The following is a 20,478-nucleotide window of genomic DNA, read 5'->3' as shown; positions in this document are numbered from 1 at the left end:
TGAATTATCAACCAGTACTGAAATAAATACTAAACAATTATAATTGCTATGCATTTGTAATTGGAAAAACATGCACTTTAATATATGAATATATGACATGCAATGGGCAGTACCTAAAAAAGAAAACTATGACAGTTACATCACAATGATGTTGTTGGATGTGTTCCCTCTAGTGGAGCAACAGGATTTCATAGACCTAACCAAAATGTCACCTTGTACTCATTATTGGTGTGTGCTGAGCTTGTTTGTTATTCCAAGAAGTTTCAGAATCAGTATGTCGGAGGGAAGAGATAAACATAGTCCATTCCATAAATAGGCTTGTACTCCAGTTTATTGAGTATTGAGGAACACTTCCTATTCAATTTCCCAACTCATCAGAAATTGACATCTGTAAATGGTCCTTAGAGAAGATGCCAAATATTTCATGATGGAGCTGGCACTCATAGAGGTATTGAAGGATGCCTGTTGACGCTGTGTAATATTTGACTGTGAACCCCAATGATGCAGAATATGAGCAGACGCATGCCCTGGGAAATGGCTAACTAGTTCAGCTCCGCTGCCCGTTGGCACAGTTGCAACGAATGTGTGCTTCTATTTTCTTAAGTAGAGGGGCTGAGGTGTTTTCTTTGTGGACAACCTTCATCCTGGTTCTGATCATCAGAGGAAAAACATTTAATCCCATAATGGCTGCTCTCAGTTTGAGCAAGAAGGTGGTAGGTGAAATGTGTACTGTAGCAGAGGCTTGGGAGTGCCAGCCCACTATGCCAAGTTACTTAAATAGAGATATGACAAGGACAGGCTTGGGACGCTAATCAGGCAAGGGATCATAGTTCTCTAGCAGGAGTTGCAGCGAACACAGGTGAAGATTTCTCACAGGGACTACTCTGTTGCCAAATGCCTGGAGACCCAGACGTACCATGGTATCACAATGTTGTTTTTCAATAATAGATGCATGGTCTATTATATACTATGTCTGGGGGAGGCATAGACTTTGAGATTCCAGAGTTCAGAATGAACCAGATGGAGTTAGGGAGGATTTGGGGAAATTAATTTAGAACCCAAAACTGTAGATGGTACTAATGATAACGGTTAGATCCTTTGCAAGGGCCTTCAGTAGATCATCATGCAGCTGTGTGGGCAGATGGAGAAAGGGGGCCACTGCAGACAAGACCTTCCTATTCAGACAGAACGATTTTCTTAGTGGACTGTAGGGAGGGTTTTGACTGGTGATGGAGAATTGCATGGTAATGATCACTGCACTAAATACATCTAACTGCAATACCACCACTGATAAAAATCTTAGTTCCACCTTTCGACCAAATGTCAGACTTTTGTTGTGGTTCTATTGTGCCCAATTGCCCCATACATGTTTAAATGCATTCCAAATGGGTGTTTAAGGTAAGAATCTTCTTAAATGACTGAGTAAAGCCATCTTGCCTTCGGACCAAAGGGTATGATCTTTGACAGTGTTGGAACTTTAAACATTTTCAGCTGAAGAATTGTGTTCCTCCTCAGGAGCCAGGTCTGGTGGCGGAGGAGATGAATGCATTCACTCCAATGGAAACCTTTCAGCATAGGGTCTGTGTTTGACGCCATTGTGACAGGTCTAAATCCTGGGGGGCGAAACTCAGGCTTTCATCGATCTAATGTCAATAAAATGAGCATCACCGAGTTGGGTAACAAAAAACATCTGGGGCCTGTTACACAAAGGGCACACTTTCCCTGTTTGCACTATGGTGCACTGCAAAACAAGTATGCTGGTCACAAACAGGGAAAATACGCCCTATTAAATTGAATGCACTGACCCCAGGGCAGCCGAGAATTCGTAATGCCCTGGGGTCAGAGCATTCAAGTGAAAAACGGAGCGGCTTTGAACCCGCCGCACTGTGTTTTACTGTAGAGGAGGCAACCCAACTGTACTTTTAAGAGGAGAGAGAGATCCCCTTGCAGGAGGGTGCAGTGAGTGATTGCACCTGCCTGCAAGGGGACGTCCATTGGAACCCCATTTTCCCCTCCAGAGGGCTGCCAGTGCGCCTCCTCATGGCTTTTCTGGCTCTGCGTCCACGTCTACAATACGGCAGGGGCACAGAGGCAAAATGATTCCCTCATTTGCATGGGGCACGCCCCCATGCAAATGAGGGAACACCCTCTGGTAATAGCGCTGGTGCTATATGTGCGCCAGCGCTATCTGTATTACAGAAAGGGCTGCACAAGCATCTGCTGCCCTTTCTGCAATACCAAAGTGCCAGGGGGCGCTAAGCAGGTGCACATGCCGATTGAGCCCCCGGGGCATTGTCTATAATACAGCCTCTGATATTGCAATAGTGCCCAAAGTTTATCTCAATGGCTCTGAATCCCAGGGCATTTCACCCTTCCACAAGGAACCCAATGGAGCTCACAAAGGCAGTTAGCCAAAGGGCAAGATTCAGCACAGATCGCCAAGTAACAGCAGCTGAGCAAACCTCTTACAAAATGTTATTTTAGCATTTTATATTTTTGCTATTTTTTAATAAAATTTTCTTTCGAGTTTTAATTTAATATAAAGACAACAGAAGGGTATAAACGATAAAACATTTTTAAAAATCTCTATATTCGACTAATTTAAGGTCATAAAATTGTTAAGCACTGTTACTACAGTAATAAATAGCATAAAACTTTCAGACTCAACACATAACTGAATGCATTAAAACCTTACCCAATAGCCAACGTCTCAATTATTTTTTAAATAGTTCGCTCTGCCATATCATTTTACTGATGCCCACTCAACTAATTTTTACTATTTTTAACATCGCAGTCTAGTTTGTGAGTTATGTTGTTTGTTCCTTGTACAAGTCAGGGGAATGCAGCCATTTCTACGTGGTTGACATGTGCTGTAGCAGAGAGAGATGGTGCAATAGTTGCGATTAGTTAATTTTTGCTTCAACATACAAAGCCTTACCCTGCTGTGAATGTCAGTGCCTGCACGTACATCAACCATTAATATGGGCTTGCTATAGAATGTTTAAGATGCACCATATCCGAGTAAAGTGGTGTTACGCCTGGACCAGAGGCTTGTGAGGGTCTTGGAACAGCTGTCCACTGCTAAGGAATCATTTTCTTCCTGGGTGAAGTACTTTTCTAGACGTCTTTGACAGACAGCTGGCATGAAAGAAACTAGCTGAATTATTTAGAAAATGGCAGACGGGTTAGCTTATAAATCAAAATGGGCAGACAAGGCTGGCCAAATTGTCACAAGAGTAGAAGGCTTTGTAGAAATACAATCACACCCATAAACGGAAAGAAAAATGCTGCACAGTTTTAACTCCTTTATTTTGAACAATTTTATTGTCAGCATAAAAACAATTATAATTTTCTTCTAAGATACATAAACAATGCGTTGTAGCTTCCTTGCATTCCCCTTCTCAATACGTTTGATTTACATTATATGATTCTACTTCTGTGCAATGTCACGGCAAGCTTCTTCATAAGCACGTACACATTCGAAGAACATTGCATAATTAAATAGAACAAGCCACGAATCAGTGGGAACTTTATTTTACACTAGGTTATTTCATCATACACATCAGTCACTTCCTCGAACACGTAATTGTAAGAAAAAATAACACTTGTCCAGTGTAACCTTTTTCGGGTAGGCATTGCCCAAACCAGCGGCTACTATAGTATATTGCTAGTATGTGTTACAAATGGATCTGTATAAGATCGAGCTAATATAGGTCATGGAATAATTGCATAAAAAGATTCCTTCAAAAGCTGATGTCAGAAACCATAATCCTCATTTATCCAAAGGGCAACAGGGGTCTGACCTCTTCAGCAAATAACCTAAATTTTGAAAATCACTGGAAAACAATGTCCTTTAAAAACTAACTAAGGTTCCATCTACCAGTGTTAATGCGCAGCAAATAAAAACACAAGCACGTCCGGCACAGGTAAGAGCAGTGAGGTGGGGTGGGGTAGGGCGAAATTCGACAGGCGACGGGATAGTTGAAATGAAATAAAAAAACACTTACCTTGCGATCGTGAAGCGGTGAGTGCAAGGTAAGTGGTTGTTTAATGTAATTTTATCTATCCTGTCATCTGTCAACTTCCCCCCACCGCCCTTACCTGTGCCGTCCGCGCCTGCAAACACACATAAAAATACAACTCCATGTGGGGAAGATTTATAGGTTTTGCCGGTAGTGCTGGCCAATGCCGTTCAGCAAAAAACATAAGATGGTTGTTGCAGCATCAATATATATATATGAGAAAAAAATGGTGGTCATGTGACCAAGAGCCCGTGAGCTCGAAACGCGTCGTTTGTTTATGCCCAAATAAACAACTTCTTCCAGTACCTGATGGTGTGGCTTGTTATCCTTTTCTCGATTGAGAGGACTTCGTGGATATATATATATATATATATATATATATATATATATATATATATATATATATATATATATATATATATATATATATATATATATATATATATATATATATATATATATATATATATATATATATATTAGTATAATTAAATGCAGTGGAGAGGAGTGGGGCATCAGAGGAGCAGGTGAGGGCAGCAGAAAGAAAGTCTATTCAGCAACAGGGGATGGGGAGCAGGTTTGAAAATTATTTTTTTTAAAAAGAGTGTGGGAACAATGGGCGAGCTCAATAGAAAGAAAAGCCATTGAATAGGAAAGCAGCGACATGAGACAAGAAAACCATCCAGTCAAGAGAAAGGGGTTGAACCAAAGTGAGATATTTATATAAAATCTGTTCCGCAGATGCGGACAGGCATCTAATCGCCGGTGGTGCTCAGTAGTGGCTGCCAATCGCGCCTGCAATGCCTTCTACCACACCTTCACAATCAAAACAAACTAGAACTCAGGAAAGCTTGTCCCATTCATTTATTATTAAGTGCCCAAGGAGCATCTACGGGTTTCAGCTACCAAAAGCTGTGTTTACCTCCTTTGTTGTTGTTTGACCTGCTCTGTAGTTCTCTGTTGTTCCTCAAGCCTGAATATCTTTAAATGTAACTTTCATAAGCATCTAATTTCTCTTCCACTACCTATTTCAACAAGCAAAAGTATAAGTGATCACTTACGATGGCCACTCTTGAACGGGGCGGAAAAAGGCTCTTGTGCGTCATTCACTTGAAAGAAATCTCAACTAGATCCAGGGTTACTGCCAGCTTTTCAACAGATATTAAACACTAACCATAGCTAGCTAAGATTCTGCAGCAGATTATAACAAAACATGAACAAGCATTTATCGAACCAGTAATTACAGCCAGGCTGGATGAAAATAAATGGGATTTGGTGACGATTGTGTTGGGTCTCTTCTCTTGGTCTTAGCTTAAGGTTTTTAATGATATGTGGTATCCTTAACCTTTCTGATAAGCTGTTTTGGAATCAAATCTACAGCTAAGCTGAAGACACCAGGTAAGCCTTCAAAGTAAGACATACAATAGTGAGGACAAATTTGTGCATTGCTTGCTAGCAGTCCAAGACAGAAGGGTGATTACTAAATCAATGCTAAATACCGAATTAACTGAGTTGGTGATAGCAGTAGATTGATCATATAACTGCCCACGTGGCAGATCTATTGAATTAGGAAAATGCCCAGCCCCAGTAGCTCAAGTAACTAATGTAGCAGCTCTGGAGGAGGCAAGCACACACCAGATTCCACAGATTTGGGTGAAAGTAAAATCTTGCTTCTTATGCGTCAGATTATTCCACCAGGTTTTTTCTCTCTTCACAAGAATGTACAAATTAAGTCATATGTCATTTCAAAAACAATTTATCTTGACCTATCACAGTATCCTTTGCATTGTCTAAACAGAGGGCAAAAAAACTTAATATTCAGATTGAATAAGTGAGAAGACACACTGTTTTCAAGTTTATATATATAAAATAAAATACAACTTAAATTTATCGCACCTATATATAGAAAGATTTCAAAGTTACATCATGAGAAAAGATGCCTTGAAACAAGACAAAACCCCTGAATCTGAACGATGGACAATTGCGCAGCCAAGTCAAATGAAATTAACAGCAATCTCCTTCTCCGCAGGAATCTTTACACATAATGCTCCACACAGATCTAATGCAGGATCTAGCTGGCCTCCACCAACTATACTTAATCACTAAACAATATAACAATTTATTTCAGCATTGCCGGGCACTCTGCACTGTGACTGCTATTTAAATGCTACAAAATAGCCAAACACTTCATTAACAGCAATTTGATTCCGGTCAATTATAGTTTGAAAACCCTAACTGGGCCATACAAATTGTGGAAATGTGCTATATATCTTCTTCAGCTGCCAGTGGCAAAAAGAGATAACTTTAAGGTCCCATGTATGGTTTCTTTAAGATACTATGAAACTGGTCCCACAATCTTCGCTCAAAGCGACCTCACTATGTGATGTTAAGATTTCTCAGGTTGTGATTTTTAGAAACCGGCAAGTAGGCTGTTGGCTTGTCCCACACCAATCGCCGTATTGGCTGAGGGGCGGATCCTTTCCCTTCTTCTATCTTATCTTCAAGTAATAAGCACTAACAGGTTGTCAAATGAGACATAGTGCGTTTAAGACAAATCCTAATAAGCAGGGTACCTCGAAATTCCCACAATTGTCTCTCCAAGCTCTAGGCTTATTGGATGGATCCCCCATGTTTTTGAGAATTGACACTATTTTCCCAACGACCTCAGATGAATGGACCTAAATATTTCTACTTTCATATGAGGACGTATACTTCTTATCCTCTTTGTGCCCTGAAGAGGTCCACATGTATGTGGACGAAACACGTTGGCTGACTTTTTGATTTGAGGATGCAACAATAAAGAGAAGAATTTCAACTATTATTGGAATATTGTGGCTATACTTGGAATCAGAATTACATTTGTAGAAGTGTGCGCCGCTGTTTGCCTTGTTTATCACTCAGATCAACATGCGACTCTCTCTGTACCAAATCCTACTAACTACCAATAGATGCTAAGACCATCCCTTATCCGGCTGCTTATAGTTGGAATTTGCTTCAACAAGAAATTAAAGAAACAGAGCGTCTATCTTCATGTAAGAAAAATTCCAGTATTAATTCTCTTCCGCTTTTGCCTTCCATACCTTCCCCTCTTATGTTTAATGGAATTCTACAGTAGGAATAAATGTTTAGGATGCCTGTGCAAGTGTCGGGACTATATAAGCAATATGTTTCACATACAATTTTGTCTGTTTGTGCTGAAAATAGGAATCTCATCTATTGCAGGCTGCGTGGGGATTGTCTACCTCTCTCGATATACTGTCACTCAACAGCGCTTCCAACCTTTCAACTCAGATTGTATTTTCTTCATGTAGAGTTAGTAACCTCCTCTGCTCAAAAGCAACACTGCCTATTCCAGTGGCTAGACACTTAAGGTAGTCTGGGCACAATACATACAGGTTAATTCTTTTTACAGCCTTGTGTGCAAAGAAGGATGAGAGGCAGATATGAGCAAGGAGAGTGCGCACAAGAGCGAGGCTGGAAGACAGAAAGTGAGGACCAAAACAGGAAGAGTGGTTGTGAATTTTGATCTCTGAACATAGCTCTATAGACACTGTTCTGGTTCATGAAAAGGGGTTTGTGAAGGAGTTCATTGTGTATACTGGAGAGAGGAGCCACATACGGAGGACTCAGCGCTATTACAACATCCCATACCTTTGGGTAGTGGCTAGGAACCTCTCAGTTACAGATCCACTTCACCTGCTCCATGAGGCCAATGAACAGTGACTTTGCCCATAAGGGAGTGGTGTATGAAATAGGATCTTCCAAGCCCTCTGCCCAACACCTGTACAGTGAGGCGCAAGTTAATTGATTTTCAAAACGTGCCAATTTTGCAGTGGTATCTTTGTAAGCGTAGGACACACTATTGCCAACAAACAAGAAGACGTGGACTACAGGCTAGGACGGTTGACCTCAAGCCTGGGGAACGGGGTTCGAGTCTCGTCAGAGACGCTCATCATTCTGTGAGTCTGGGAAAATCACTTAATCTCCCCATGCCTAACAAAAATGAATGTGTCCATCTGTAGCGCAACTGGTGCTCAGGTAAAGCGCTCTGATACCTTTGGGTCTAGTTCGTGCTATATAAAACTCCCAAAAATACCAAGCAGGGTAAGCTAACAAGGAGGTGAGCTCAGATTATCAAACCCATATTACATGGTACTTGGAAGAATCGCCATTAAAGGTAGGGATTTGTCTTCCTACTTCCAGACGCCCTCTTACTCAGTGTTGCCCACTTACCAATGGTTTAAATTCAAATCATTTTCCCTTAGCCCACTGCTGCCCCCTGCTCTCTCCAGTGATCTTGTCCAGTTATAAAGCATGTGTGCATCCCAGCGCCTAGAATTCTAGAGGACTTGTGTGCTTTATAAATGACATTTTCTCTCCCATCCCAGAGTTCTTTTATTGCGAAGATGCTTTGGGTGAAGCATGCACATTTCAAATACAACATCGCATACCTGTACATTTACCCATAATTGAAGAACTTGCTATCAGCAAGACCCACACGCAGTTACTCCACAGCACCACATTCGGACCCAGAGAATCTATTGATGATACCAGTGCTACACACAGAGCTCGAAAGGGCACACCAGTCCTAGCCGCTGCTTGGCCTTCTATGCGAATACCAGACTCTGCATGATCCTGACTTTGCACCCACTCGTGTAGAAGGATGCACACATAGCTCTGATGATCTTATCAGATCCTTTTCTACTGACTCAATTACCATGTTATTACCAGGCCCTGCACACAGCCCTGATAACCCCCCACTATACAGGTTTTCTGTTTGCTTTCCTATTTCAGCATCAGGACCGACGTATAGCCATAATCACACACCACAATTATTTCCGACTCATTCCCCTACTATTTTAGGACTATGACCCCACAGGCAGGTGTGATGGAGCATGCCAATCCAAGCTTTCTCTTTGTCCTACTATTTCAGTACCAGGACACACATGTCCAATAATGAACCTTAAATCCTGACGTGCAGCTCACCAACTATGACCAATATACCACTGGGCACATACACCTGCAGTCTGACATCTGTCAGACCATGGCAATAAATAAGAGGGCTCAGAGTTCCAACGCACCATTCCTCATAATGGCAATACAGCTAAACGCTAGGGCTAACAGAAGAGATATTGTGTACCCTTTCACTCCGGATTCGATTAGGGATGACCCTTTGTTCACATAAAGCCCCTCCAGAACCTTATATTTGCTGCTCAAGAGCTAAGGGAAGGACAAGGTGTCACCATTAGGGAAAGCAGACTTGGGTACTCAAGCACTGTTTACTTTCTTTTCCTTCAGCTATCTTTGTGGCCCTGATGCCATGGGTAGCAATATTAATGCCACAAGTAACGCATGACAAGCCAAGGATAGCAGCTGCAACTAATAGTTACCCCTGATGTCTAGCACTTATAACCTCTAGCACCCTAACCATATTTCGGTTGCAGCGAGTCTCACATTAATACCTCGCTACATTCGTAGGACGTCACGCCTTGGAGTAGAAATGAAATGTCAAATGCTCCTGTCCAGGAGGTTAGGAGGTTGGACTGAAGCTCTTCTCCTGACTTGAAGCCTCACTGTTTACCTTGTCCCTCACTTTTTTCAAGGGTCTGGATTGGATGGCAGCCATTTATGGAGGCAGTTCCTAAAGGCAGACACTAAGTCTCCTCGGATTGCATTTCTATGGCTCTAAATGCAGTAGCCTGAAGCCAAACTCACAGACCTCAGAGGCTCTAGCGTGTATTAGGAACCACATAAATTGGGACACTCACAACGTCTTTAAATAAAACAGCATAGTTATATGATTTAAATGAAATGCACAATGAAGTGACTTCAAGAGCATCGCGTAAGTAAGCAATATTTCACATTAATTCATGAAACCTGAGGCCAAGTTTAAGCAAAGCCCAAGGCTGCCCAGTAAAATTGATGTACTGGCGGCGTGGTTTCAAAGGAGACACTACTGCCGTTTGAACTCCACAGGGGGCACCAGGAACTGCTCTGGGAATCAGTTTGAGACCCATAAATCCAGCTAGTCTTCCAGCAGCATTCAAAGACAGACGTTTTAGAAATTATTTTATGTTTTATAAGAGCAACATCCGAGATTCAAACGACAAAACTGCCTGTAGCTTATTCCCTTCCTCAGATGCTGGTATTCTGAGACTGTGTGTATGCTCGCGCACACGGATCTGTGTGGGGCCCTATGGTAAGCTTATGATCAGCCCTACCAATAACTACCAAAAAAAGAGAAAAAGAAAAAACACAAAATGAACCTTGGAACACTATCTCTCTAACTTGACATGTATGAACTGTTTCCCAGTGAACATTTAGACTAGCATCAACTCTCTGTCTCACCCACAAACCCACATGAAAGCCCCACAATGAACCAGCAACATCAGAGGATGATCTCTATGCCCAGTAAACGTACATAGATCAGCAGAAAGTGATGCAGATTCAGAAGGCTAGGCAGATATACATATCGGACCACTGACCAAGCACTTTTCTTTCATACAAACAACCCAGCATTTCCGAATTTACGGTGAACCCCAATCCTGACAACCACTAAGAAAAATGCTCCAACTTAAATGTGAGGTGGAATCACTTATGATTTACAGACAATTCAAAATACAATATTATGTCTTAAAGAACAAAAGCCTCTTTAAATGCATACATCCGCTACATTTGTGGCCTCAACTCAACTGACTGCATGTACAAAGAACTGGCCAACATCTAGTTATCTCCTGTCATGGAAAGGTAGATAGTTTGAAACTGAAAAAATCTCTGCCCCTCAAATTGTTCTTGACACCTCCACATCAAAGTCTTGCAAAGGTCTACACGTTCACAGGACCCTCTCAGAACCACACGCATAGATGAATACTCAAAAGATCATATTCCAACCACACTCTATTGAAAGCATGCACCTGAGCTCCTGACAAGGCAGACACCATCTGGCCCCCGGGAATCAACAATTGAACTCTAATGCATGGCCTCTTGGGCCCACCATGGTTTATGATAAATCCTACATAACTTACACATGATTTCACTGTTTATATTCTAACTTCACCAATCAACATCTAATGGAAAGAGTTCACGTTAGGAGAGCTTGAGTATCCCTCACACCCTCTTACAGTCAGTTGCTTACGTCAGCTAAAATCAACCCTCAAAGATTAACACACTTGCTCCTTCCCAGTTTATGCTGACCGTGTATTTACAACTTGGCACAATGCAGGGAGCCTTTGCTTCACTAGAAAGGAAGCATTCCATTCAGTTTTACTATAGGCACATAACCAGAAAAATACCTCATAGCGAGGATCCTTCTTTGAAAGTTTACATGTTATTTTTTTAGAAAAAACGTCCAACTCTCCTCACAATCAGATGAAAAGATCTCATAAGTTGAAGTTAAGAGACAAGACTAGCTGAGGCTTGATACAGGTATGCGACTTGTAAAATCTGAAGACATGACATATTCGAATAGGGAAAAACAAAAGGCTGAATAGTGATTGGATGGAGAGAGGGCGTATGGAGCAACAATGTGCTGCTAAGGAAAATCTAACTTAGGAAGATTGCTTTAAACAGCTATCATTTAAAACAATAAAAAAATAAACTAGACCAAAAGATTAAAAGTTATGAAAAACAAGTCTCTTTTAAAGTTAAAATCCGAGTTTGTAAAACTGCACATCAGTATGGCTCATACTATGGATTAGGGTGTTGTTATTTATTCTTACAGAGCGCACAGTTACCCTAAGGTGTCCTGGCGCTAGATGCTGACTGCCTGAGAAGCAGGGATAGTTTTATTGAGAAAAGAGCAGAGTTTTCAAACCCTTCCGGAAAGACAGGAGGTCCGGGGCATTTCTAAGCATGAAAGGCAGGTCCATGTTCCTGGCTCTAGATGCAAAGCAATGAATGAAGCCTCTGCCTCCCCAATAGTTTTTTTAAAAGAGGCCACTTGTACTTGCTTAGCACCTGTAGATCTTATTTATTTATTTGTTTTGAAAGTTTTATATAGCGCGAACAAGATCTTTACAGATATCAGAGCGCTTTACAAGGACACTGGGGTGATAGAGTAAAACAATGTAATAGTTGAGGTAGTTAGGAACAAGGTGCGTATTAGGTTCCTACCTGGAACATACCATTGTAGCTTACGTCTGAAAAACTCTGGACCTATTCCGTTAACTGCCTTGAAGACAATGCAGAGAGCTTTAAAGCGAGTTCTTAGTCTTACTGGGAGCCAGTGTAGTGTTTTCAATTCACTTCTAACAGAAACAAACTTGGGAGTTTCAGTCAGCATTCTTGCCGCTGCATTCTGGCCAATTGAAGCCTATTCAGGTGTTGTTTTTGAGCATTGAGATATAGGCAATTACAATAGTCCAGGCGTGACAGTATAAGGGCTGTCACGACTGTCCTCAGATTATTCTTAGTAAGGAAAGCCTTGATTTTCCTAATTATCCTTAGAACCATAAAGCAGGCTGAGGACACCATACTTACCTGGTCTCACATAGTAAGCTTAGTGCCCACCAGGACCCCCAAATTCTTAACTTTCCTAGCGGGTTCTGGGCATTTGCCAAGGTCCTCAGGCCACCACTTTGGAGTCCAGACCCGTGGATTGTTCCCAAATTTCAAGACCTCGGTCTTAGATTAATTTAATTTTAGGCAGTTGGAAGACATCCAGGTTGAAATTGCACTCATAAAAACGAGACCCGGTCTCCATTTCAGCTCCCTCTGTCAGCGATAGCACAATCTGAGTGTCATCTGCATAAGAGGTGAGATGAAAACCAAAGACCTAATTACTTCCACCAATGGTGCCACATAAATATTAAATAAGGTGGAACTAAGTGAAGAACCCTGTGGCACCCCGCATGGGAGTGTAAAAGGTTCTGAGGCCATCCCATCAAAGACAACGGTCTGCAGCCTGTTGGATTGGAAGGATTGTATGAGCTTCCATGCCGATCCTTTGACACCAACTTCCGACAACCGGTCCATCAATATTTCGTGATGGACCGTGTCGAAAGCCGCGGATAGATCCAATAGGACGAGTACAGCATTTCCTCCTCTATCCACCGCTTCTCGAATTTCCTCCGTAGATTTTAACAGAGCCAACTCAGTGCTATGATAGGCTCTAAAACCATATTGTGATATATCCAGAGAATTATTGAGATGGATAAAAGCACTGAGTTGGATATTCATGACCTTTTCCAATATCTTGGCCGGGAAAGGAAGCCTGGAAAACGCTCTGTAATTGTTGGGGTCCTTAGGGTCCAAATTATTCTTCTTTAGAAGGGGAAGAATAGATGCTTTTTTCCATACATTTGGGAATACACCTGCGGTCATAATGGCATTCAGCAGCGGGGTTAATGCTTTGCATATGGTTTCAGGGATTTGTTTAATTATCCGTACAGGACAGGGGTCGCTGTGTGCTCCTGATTTAATCATATTAAGTGTTCTAAGCGTATCTTTCCTCTCCAAGGGAGTGAACATATTAAATGATAGTAAGGATCCGCAGTCTCCCATATCCATTTGTTGTATGACACTACAACCCGGACTATTACCACGTGTGCCATTCCAACACTGTTTTTACAACGCAAGTCGTTACAACGACTTGCGCTTTAAGTGCTGGATAGTGGAATAGTTTAATTTTCTATTCCAACTCCAGCCCACGTTACAGTAGGGAAGGTGTTGGAAAAGAAAATTAAACTATTCCCTATCCAACAGCGCCGTCCAGCGCAAGTCGTTGTAACAACTTGCGTTGTAAAAGCAGCGTAGTAATGGCAGCACGTGGTAATGCCCGCGTTGTAAAGGCTGCTCACCCTATCCATTACTGTAGGGCTGGTTTGATTTTTTATAGTCATATTAGAGAAGGATGAAAAAATATTATCAATTTTTTGTTTAAAAAAACCTGCTATTTCATTGCAGAGTTGAGGGTGGCCATGATTTTTAGCAGTAGTAGGGGTAGATAATTTAATAATTGTTTTAAAAAGTTCTTTAACGTCAGATTTAGCCAACTCTATTTGCCTTGAGTAATAATCCTTCTTTACTGCTAACAATAGATGTTTGTAGTCTGTGATGCAGATTTTATATTTTATCTTAGCTTCTTTATTATAATGTTTGCGCCATGCCCTTTCAGATTGTTTACCAGCCAATTTCTTGGCTTTAAGTTCATCTGAATACCACGGGGCAGTGGGTAACGCTCGCTTGGGGATCCATTTTTTTGTAGGAATTAATGCATCACTAACCTTAGTTAGCCATTTATTGTAAATCTCTGTTGCCTCATCCACATCGGAGGGAAGATTCACCAATGAATTTAAGAGATAGTTTTCAAAATTCACAATGTCTAATATCGCCCAGGCCCTGGTGGCAATCTCTTGGATCGGTTTTATAGTTGTTGGGTGAACCCAATAATTATTCAATTCGAACTGAATGGCACAGTGGTCTGACCACGGAACCGGGAAAACTGAAATGTTCCCTATGTCATTGCTATTAGAAATAATGCCATCCAGCGTATGGCCTTTCTCATGAGTGGAAGGCTCCACCAGTTGTGTGAGGCCTCCAGCCTCCATAATTTGTTCTAGCCAGATCGTATCGGGATTAGTGGAATCTTCAAGGTGAAAGTTAAAATCACCCAACACAGAATAGGATTCTAAGCTCATTCCTTCTTCGATAAGTGATCCCACAGAGTCTAAAACCCCACCTTCAGATCCTGGTGGGCGATATACTAGTGTGCCCCTAAAAGTTCTGCGATTATCAGAATAAATATTAAAACGCTAAAGCCTCACAACTCAGATTGGAAACAGGGACCGAGTTCAGTGAGAGCGACTCGTGGTAAATAATTGCAAGTCCTCCCCCTTTTTTCACAGGCCGATCAAGGGTAAGGCATTGAAACCAAGGCAGAGTAGCCTTGACCAGGTCCGGACCGGAAGCATTGTCAGACCATGTCTCTGTTAAAAAAGCCAGTTTAGCTTTAGAACCCCTCCAGTAATAAAGCACACTCTGTACTGTGCTTAACAAGAGATCTTGTATTCAACAAAATACATTTTAGAGAACCCATGTCAGAATCAACCGACTTTTTAATTTCAGGTATAGCTTCCTGTGATCTGGGAAGGTTCATAATGGCCGGGAGGTGCGTTTGGCAGCTACCACAAATAGAGCTCTTTCTTGAGTAGCAGACAGTATCAGGGGATATTTGAAAGCAGCATAATGTATTCTTACCAGGGTCTAGGTCGAGAATTTCATTCCTTGACTAGCGCACGCCACTGAAAGGTACCCGACCAGGGGGACGACCCCTGCGCCCGGCCAGAGCACGGACAGGCGCAGACGGGCTTGCCATATGCGCGCCCGCTGCGCAGGCGCGACAGCGTTTGATTTATGTTGGCCAGCGTCACAAACACTAGACCGCAACACTACTGGACCGCTAACCGGAAGAGTAGCTCCCTCCCCTCTGTAGCGGACTCCGTGCTCCTGAGGTAGGTCTGTGCAAATGAGCAAAATCAGAATAAAAAATACTTAAGACAGTTTAAAACAGCAAATTCTCTTTCCTTTTCAAGCTTTCACCTGGCGAGCGATGAACACAGCTTCCCCCAGGGAGTCAGCGCTGTCAGGTGTGTGTTCTTTACTACTCCTTGTCCGTTTTCGATGCTTCAGGAAGGCCAATTGATTTACTTTAGCTAGTTGCTCCATTTATGTTCTGATTTTGTATTGAAACTTTATCTAAATCAAGCTTTCATCAATACAAACGTTTTATACCATATACCAGTGTTCTCAATACAGTGATCCTCCTCCTTGTCCTTTCCTTCCTTTCTATGATATTATTATACTATTTGTTTAATCCACCAAAGGTAAGCTGGGACGTATGTATTGATGTCTTACCTTCCGCTCTACCAATGCAACAGATAACTATCTAGGAATTACCACAGTAAGGACTGATATTCCACTGTGCCTTACTCGATCCTCGGGAAATTTTTACAACCAAGCAGGTTAAACAAGTCTGTAACTGTTGAATGAACCCTTAAGATATAATGAACGAGTAAAGCTTACAGGCAACGCATCCTGCTCAGTGGATGCACGGTACCTACATTCAGTCATGGGCCACAGTCTTCTTTGCCCTACCTTGCTAGCTACAAATGCATACAGAGACTTCACAGGTGGCGACCTCAGCCCAAATATGCCCCTACATTCACATCAAACATAGCTCCATGGAGAAACTACCTTAAAAAATGTATGACTGCTGCAAAATAACTTTAAGAAAGGAACCTTAAGTGCCCATAAAAGGATATATTTGATGCTCTGTAAGGTAACAAATGCATATTATATGGAGATTTGTTTTCCAAGAGCCTCTGAGCGTTGACCATTAGCCGCGATGTGCCTATGAAGGGTACAGCACTAGAGCAACAAAAGAAAAGAAGCATTGGCTAGAGAATACAGCAAGGCATTGACCGCATTGTACTAAGCCACAGCGGGATCATCAATGTTTCTTGGAAGAGTAGGATGGGAAATCCCATCTTTTTGGAGGTTTTTAAGAGTAGCTTTTGAAGTTCTTGAACCGGTCATTTTCACTAGAGTAGAATTGGAAAAAACATGCTAACAAAACAATTTGTTTCAATTTAGGCGATTTAATAACGAGTAAGTTACCACGAGGATAGCGTCCATGGGTGCAAAAACAAGCCAGCCAATGTGGAAACGGTTCAGGTACTTTTCTGGGTAGGATACATTGCTACTGTTGGGTGGTACATATTGGACTGCATTGCCCCTATTTAATAATAGACTGCTGCTCTGTGCATAGGCTGAACTAGGTAGGCTGAGCGTGGGAAATGAACCATCAAGGCATGGTATTATTGATGTCTTGTGCCTGGAATGACATTGGCACTAGTTAGAGTGAGGAGTTGGCACCGTGGTTTTCTGGGAGGCAAAGCCACGGAGAATGCAGGCTAAGTGTTGACTCTATCTTTAGTGGCTATGTCTATGAGTTATTTTGCTCAGAGAGTTGGAGGAAAAGCGCCCAGCACTGATTCACCTCAAGGGCTAGGCTCTTACGCAGCATCCGTGGCCAGCCAGAAAAGCCTCATACTGTGCTCCTTGCATGAGAGACCGTCTGGATTTCTCACACAATTCAAACATCAGTCTGAATTTCTCAGAAGCTGACGTGTGCAAGTTAAGGACAAGACCCTTGAGCCTGCATCTGAACTTGCCTCTTAAAATAAAACAAACATCACTAGCAAAGCGTACAATATTATCTTTCAGCCATCTTCAGTAAAACATGCCTCTCATGAATACCTGCCAAGGGTTGCTGCCAACAGAAAGTATCTAGAGTTTTAAGTGAGGCTTGATATCAAATATTGAAGAAGGGTGCAAAAAAGAGAATGGGGACGGGTGGGGGGGGGGGGGGGGGGTGGGGGGCCTTAAGGGCTAAAAGGAAACGTTCTGGTTCACGCTGAAAAATAGCATATTTCCTCCACACAAAACCGCTCTACTCATAAAAAGTGATTTACTGTGGTTGGCTAAAGAAAAATATGTTTACACTGAGCCCACTGTGCCTGTCCAGTGGTCATGGCTGAAAACCAGGCGCCCGAGTCATTCCCCGTGCAGCAGCCTCTTTTAAAAGGGGCTCTGTCCGAGATGACATGCTCTCCGCGAAGCCTGAAGAGACGACAGACACATGGTGACAGCACAATCCCTCCTGTGTGTCTTCCCCGGCCTTGGAGTTGCACTCTTTGAACTGACCCGGGTTTGAACCCTGCTGTGAAGCCCATCCTGCCAGACAGACGTGACCCGTGGGCTTCTATGTCCTGAACACCATGTGTGAAGGCTGCGCCCCCTCAGTTTTATCCCACTGTGACTCTTCTAATGGGCAGAGATGAAAATCATAAATGCGCACAAACACAGTATTATCATTTAATATACACCAGAAACAAAACTTGCTCAGCTCTAGAACAAAGGAGAGTCAGTTTAGCCAATGGAGAGGGATTGCAGTTTTAGAAAAACACCCACGTTTAGGTTTGTTCTCTGTATAAAATGTGACTTATCTGCGCCTTCATGATTTCTTGAAAATAACTGTTGATGTTATTTGTTACAATAAAAATACACAATTAGGGTCACCGTTTTCCAGAAGCTAAAAGTGAAATAAAACGTGCTGCTCTCCATGCCTTTTGCAGGACAGAAATAGCAGAGCTGGGCTGCAAAGTGCAGGCCGCAAATTAAGATAAATTGGCAGTGACCTAAAACCAGAAGCCTGCCTTCAGTCTGACCTTGTATCCATCCTCCAGTTTTGCTGCCTCATTGCTCAGTTTTGCAGACACCAATTTACAGCCTTATTTTATCAAGAAAGAAGTCTGTCCACATATTTCCTTCAGTGTTCACGGCTCCGGGAAGTGAAGGAAATGTTAAAATGACTTTAAAATGTGACTGCTAAGGCAGTCTCGTCGCCTGGGGTGCAAAGGCCTCAGTTAAGAAGTGCAGGCTGCGATGGTAAACAGTCAAGGGTTCACAAATAGCAGTTCCTGTCTCAAACAGATTGTAAACAGATGGATACAAATGCAAATAGTTTGACATTTTTTTAAGTTCTACTTTGTAGAGAGAGTGGTGGGAGCATGGAATTCCAGAAATGCTGGGAGATAGGTGAGGATCAAGTCTTGGGGCATGAATGAGGCCCACTTACAAAAAAGTGGGAAGGGCTGATGTGCAGACAGAGCAGGGCAGAAAATAAACAACAGGTGGAAATGAAGAAGAACTACCAATCTGTGTCCAATGGTCCGCTTTGGTCTATGTTTAATAGTACAAAAACATGAATATTTCTGATGCTAATGAACTGAGTAAAGGGGTATATTGATATGCAGCCCACACATCCAATTGCGATCCACTCTGTGTTCTATTAGAGGTCAACATTTTGTGGATTTGTGACACCGACGTGAACATTTTGTAATGATAAGTAGCCATGAGCCACAGTGAAAGGACTGCGGAAGCAAACAGACTGATACATTCACACCAGTATTAGCCACTTTTGTCCAGAGCTTGACAGATATCTTCCTTAAACTGCAGGCAGACTTCCTTATGGGAATCCTAAAGGGAAAAGACTGAGGGGCTGGCTTTCATTAGTTGGAAGGGGTGATCTGTAGCCATCAAAATTGCGTGGAATGCTCCCGCTGGTAGATCCAGAGCTGTTACTTAGGGTCTCGATACTTCCTTCTCGCTGAAGTTCTGATAAAACAAAAGAAAAGAAATAATAGTTCCTGGTTAATATTTCTTCATGAGAACTTGATTTAGTGTGTTAATATAGACATAGCACTTGAGAAGATACGCTTTTTTTTTTTACAGTTTTCTCCTAATGCTGGTGGTGTGTAATGCAGTGTAGCAAATCATCAAACATTTGAGAAAAAAATATTCTTCTTTATTAGGTTACATGGACTCGAATGGTGAGACATTATAAGTGACAGATCAATATGATGATGATGATGATGATGATAATCATGTTAATATTAATTACAGATAATAATAATTAAAAGTGCTTTATACATCCGTTTGGAAATTTCAAAAAATGTATGTAAATAGCCCTATACGGAATATCGGCATGCACCAAAAGAAAGATGGTGCTTGCTGTCTAAGAGGTCTGCGAGCCTTATGGTAACATTGTCTCTAATCCTCTGACTTTCTCAGAACACCAATAGGATTGCTTCAAGCGCACATTGCACTTTAAACAACCCTGTTGGAGTGCTGGCCTCTTTTCGAGAGAAAGTAGGATGATTTGCAAGACTGGAAATATTGTGTTATCATTACTAAATTGATTGGTAATCAGTTTTCAAACCTGGACAGATGGAATGCAGAGTTGTCTTTGCTGGGATTTGAACTTGTGACCTGCAAGTCTGAGGACATGTCAGGGCTGAGCCTAAGTCACTGAGCAATCTTGCAGGATTACTGTCAACACCGTTGCTACTTAAAATGCAAGCAGTACACCTAGATACGTCCATTCCATTCTATCAAAAACACATCCATCTCAACGCTTTCATTCTTAGCAAAGATCCTCGAAGCAAAAGTAACTGAGCAAACCCAATGCTACATGGAACATACCATCCGATGTTCAGTCAGGTCATCTCATCTCTGGAGGTACAAAACCTACCATCCTGGACATCAAAAAGAAATTGCTTGAAATAAAGAATCAGCGTCACTCATCCATGCTGATTCTTTTAGATCTCTCAGCAGCCTTCGGTACTGTGGAGCAGAAGAGGCTCATAAAATGCCTTCACACCTAGTTCAGTATCTCAGGGAAAACCTGGGAATGTCCCAAACCCTGCCTTTAATGAAGGAGAAAGCAAATCAAAATTTATGACAACACCTCGGAAACCTCCACTCTGAACCTACTGTGTAGTTTCCCGAGGACCGTCATTGGCTCTCCCCTCTTCAACGTCTGCAAGGTATCCCAAGCCCATTTGATAAAAGAGATGGCACCCAGTTCTTGACTGACCGGAGTACCATCTCAAAC

At 42.0% G+C, this 20,478-nt stretch overlaps 1 protein-coding gene across 2 annotated transcripts in view; it reads right to left on the bottom strand.

Annotated features, from left to right (window-relative positions):
* Nucleotides 1-17,883: 17,883 nt before the first annotated feature.
* Nucleotides 17,884-20,478, bottom strand: part of BCAS3 (BCAS3 microtubule associated cell migration factor) — a 3,998,327-nt gene continuing 3,995,732 nt past the window's right edge. For both annotated transcript variants that reach the window (XM_086954924.1, XM_086954923.1), the window contains one exon: nt 17,884-19,199. In XM_086954924.1, the coding sequence (XP_086811050.1) occupies nt 19,163-19,199 (37 nt within the window). In that variant the 3' untranslated portion in view covers nt 17,884-19,162. The remainder of the gene's footprint in view (nt 19,200-20,478) is intronic.

The sequence above is a fragment of the Lissotriton vulgaris genome, chromosome 2_1 (genome assembly GCF_964263255.1).
Source record: "Lissotriton vulgaris chromosome 2_1, aLisVul1.2, whole genome shotgun sequence".
Lineage (NCBI taxonomy): Eukaryota > Metazoa > Chordata > Amphibia > Caudata > Salamandridae > Lissotriton > Lissotriton vulgaris.
Note: the sequence above shows the minus strand (reverse complement) of the source record. Positions and strands in the feature narration are given on the sequence as shown.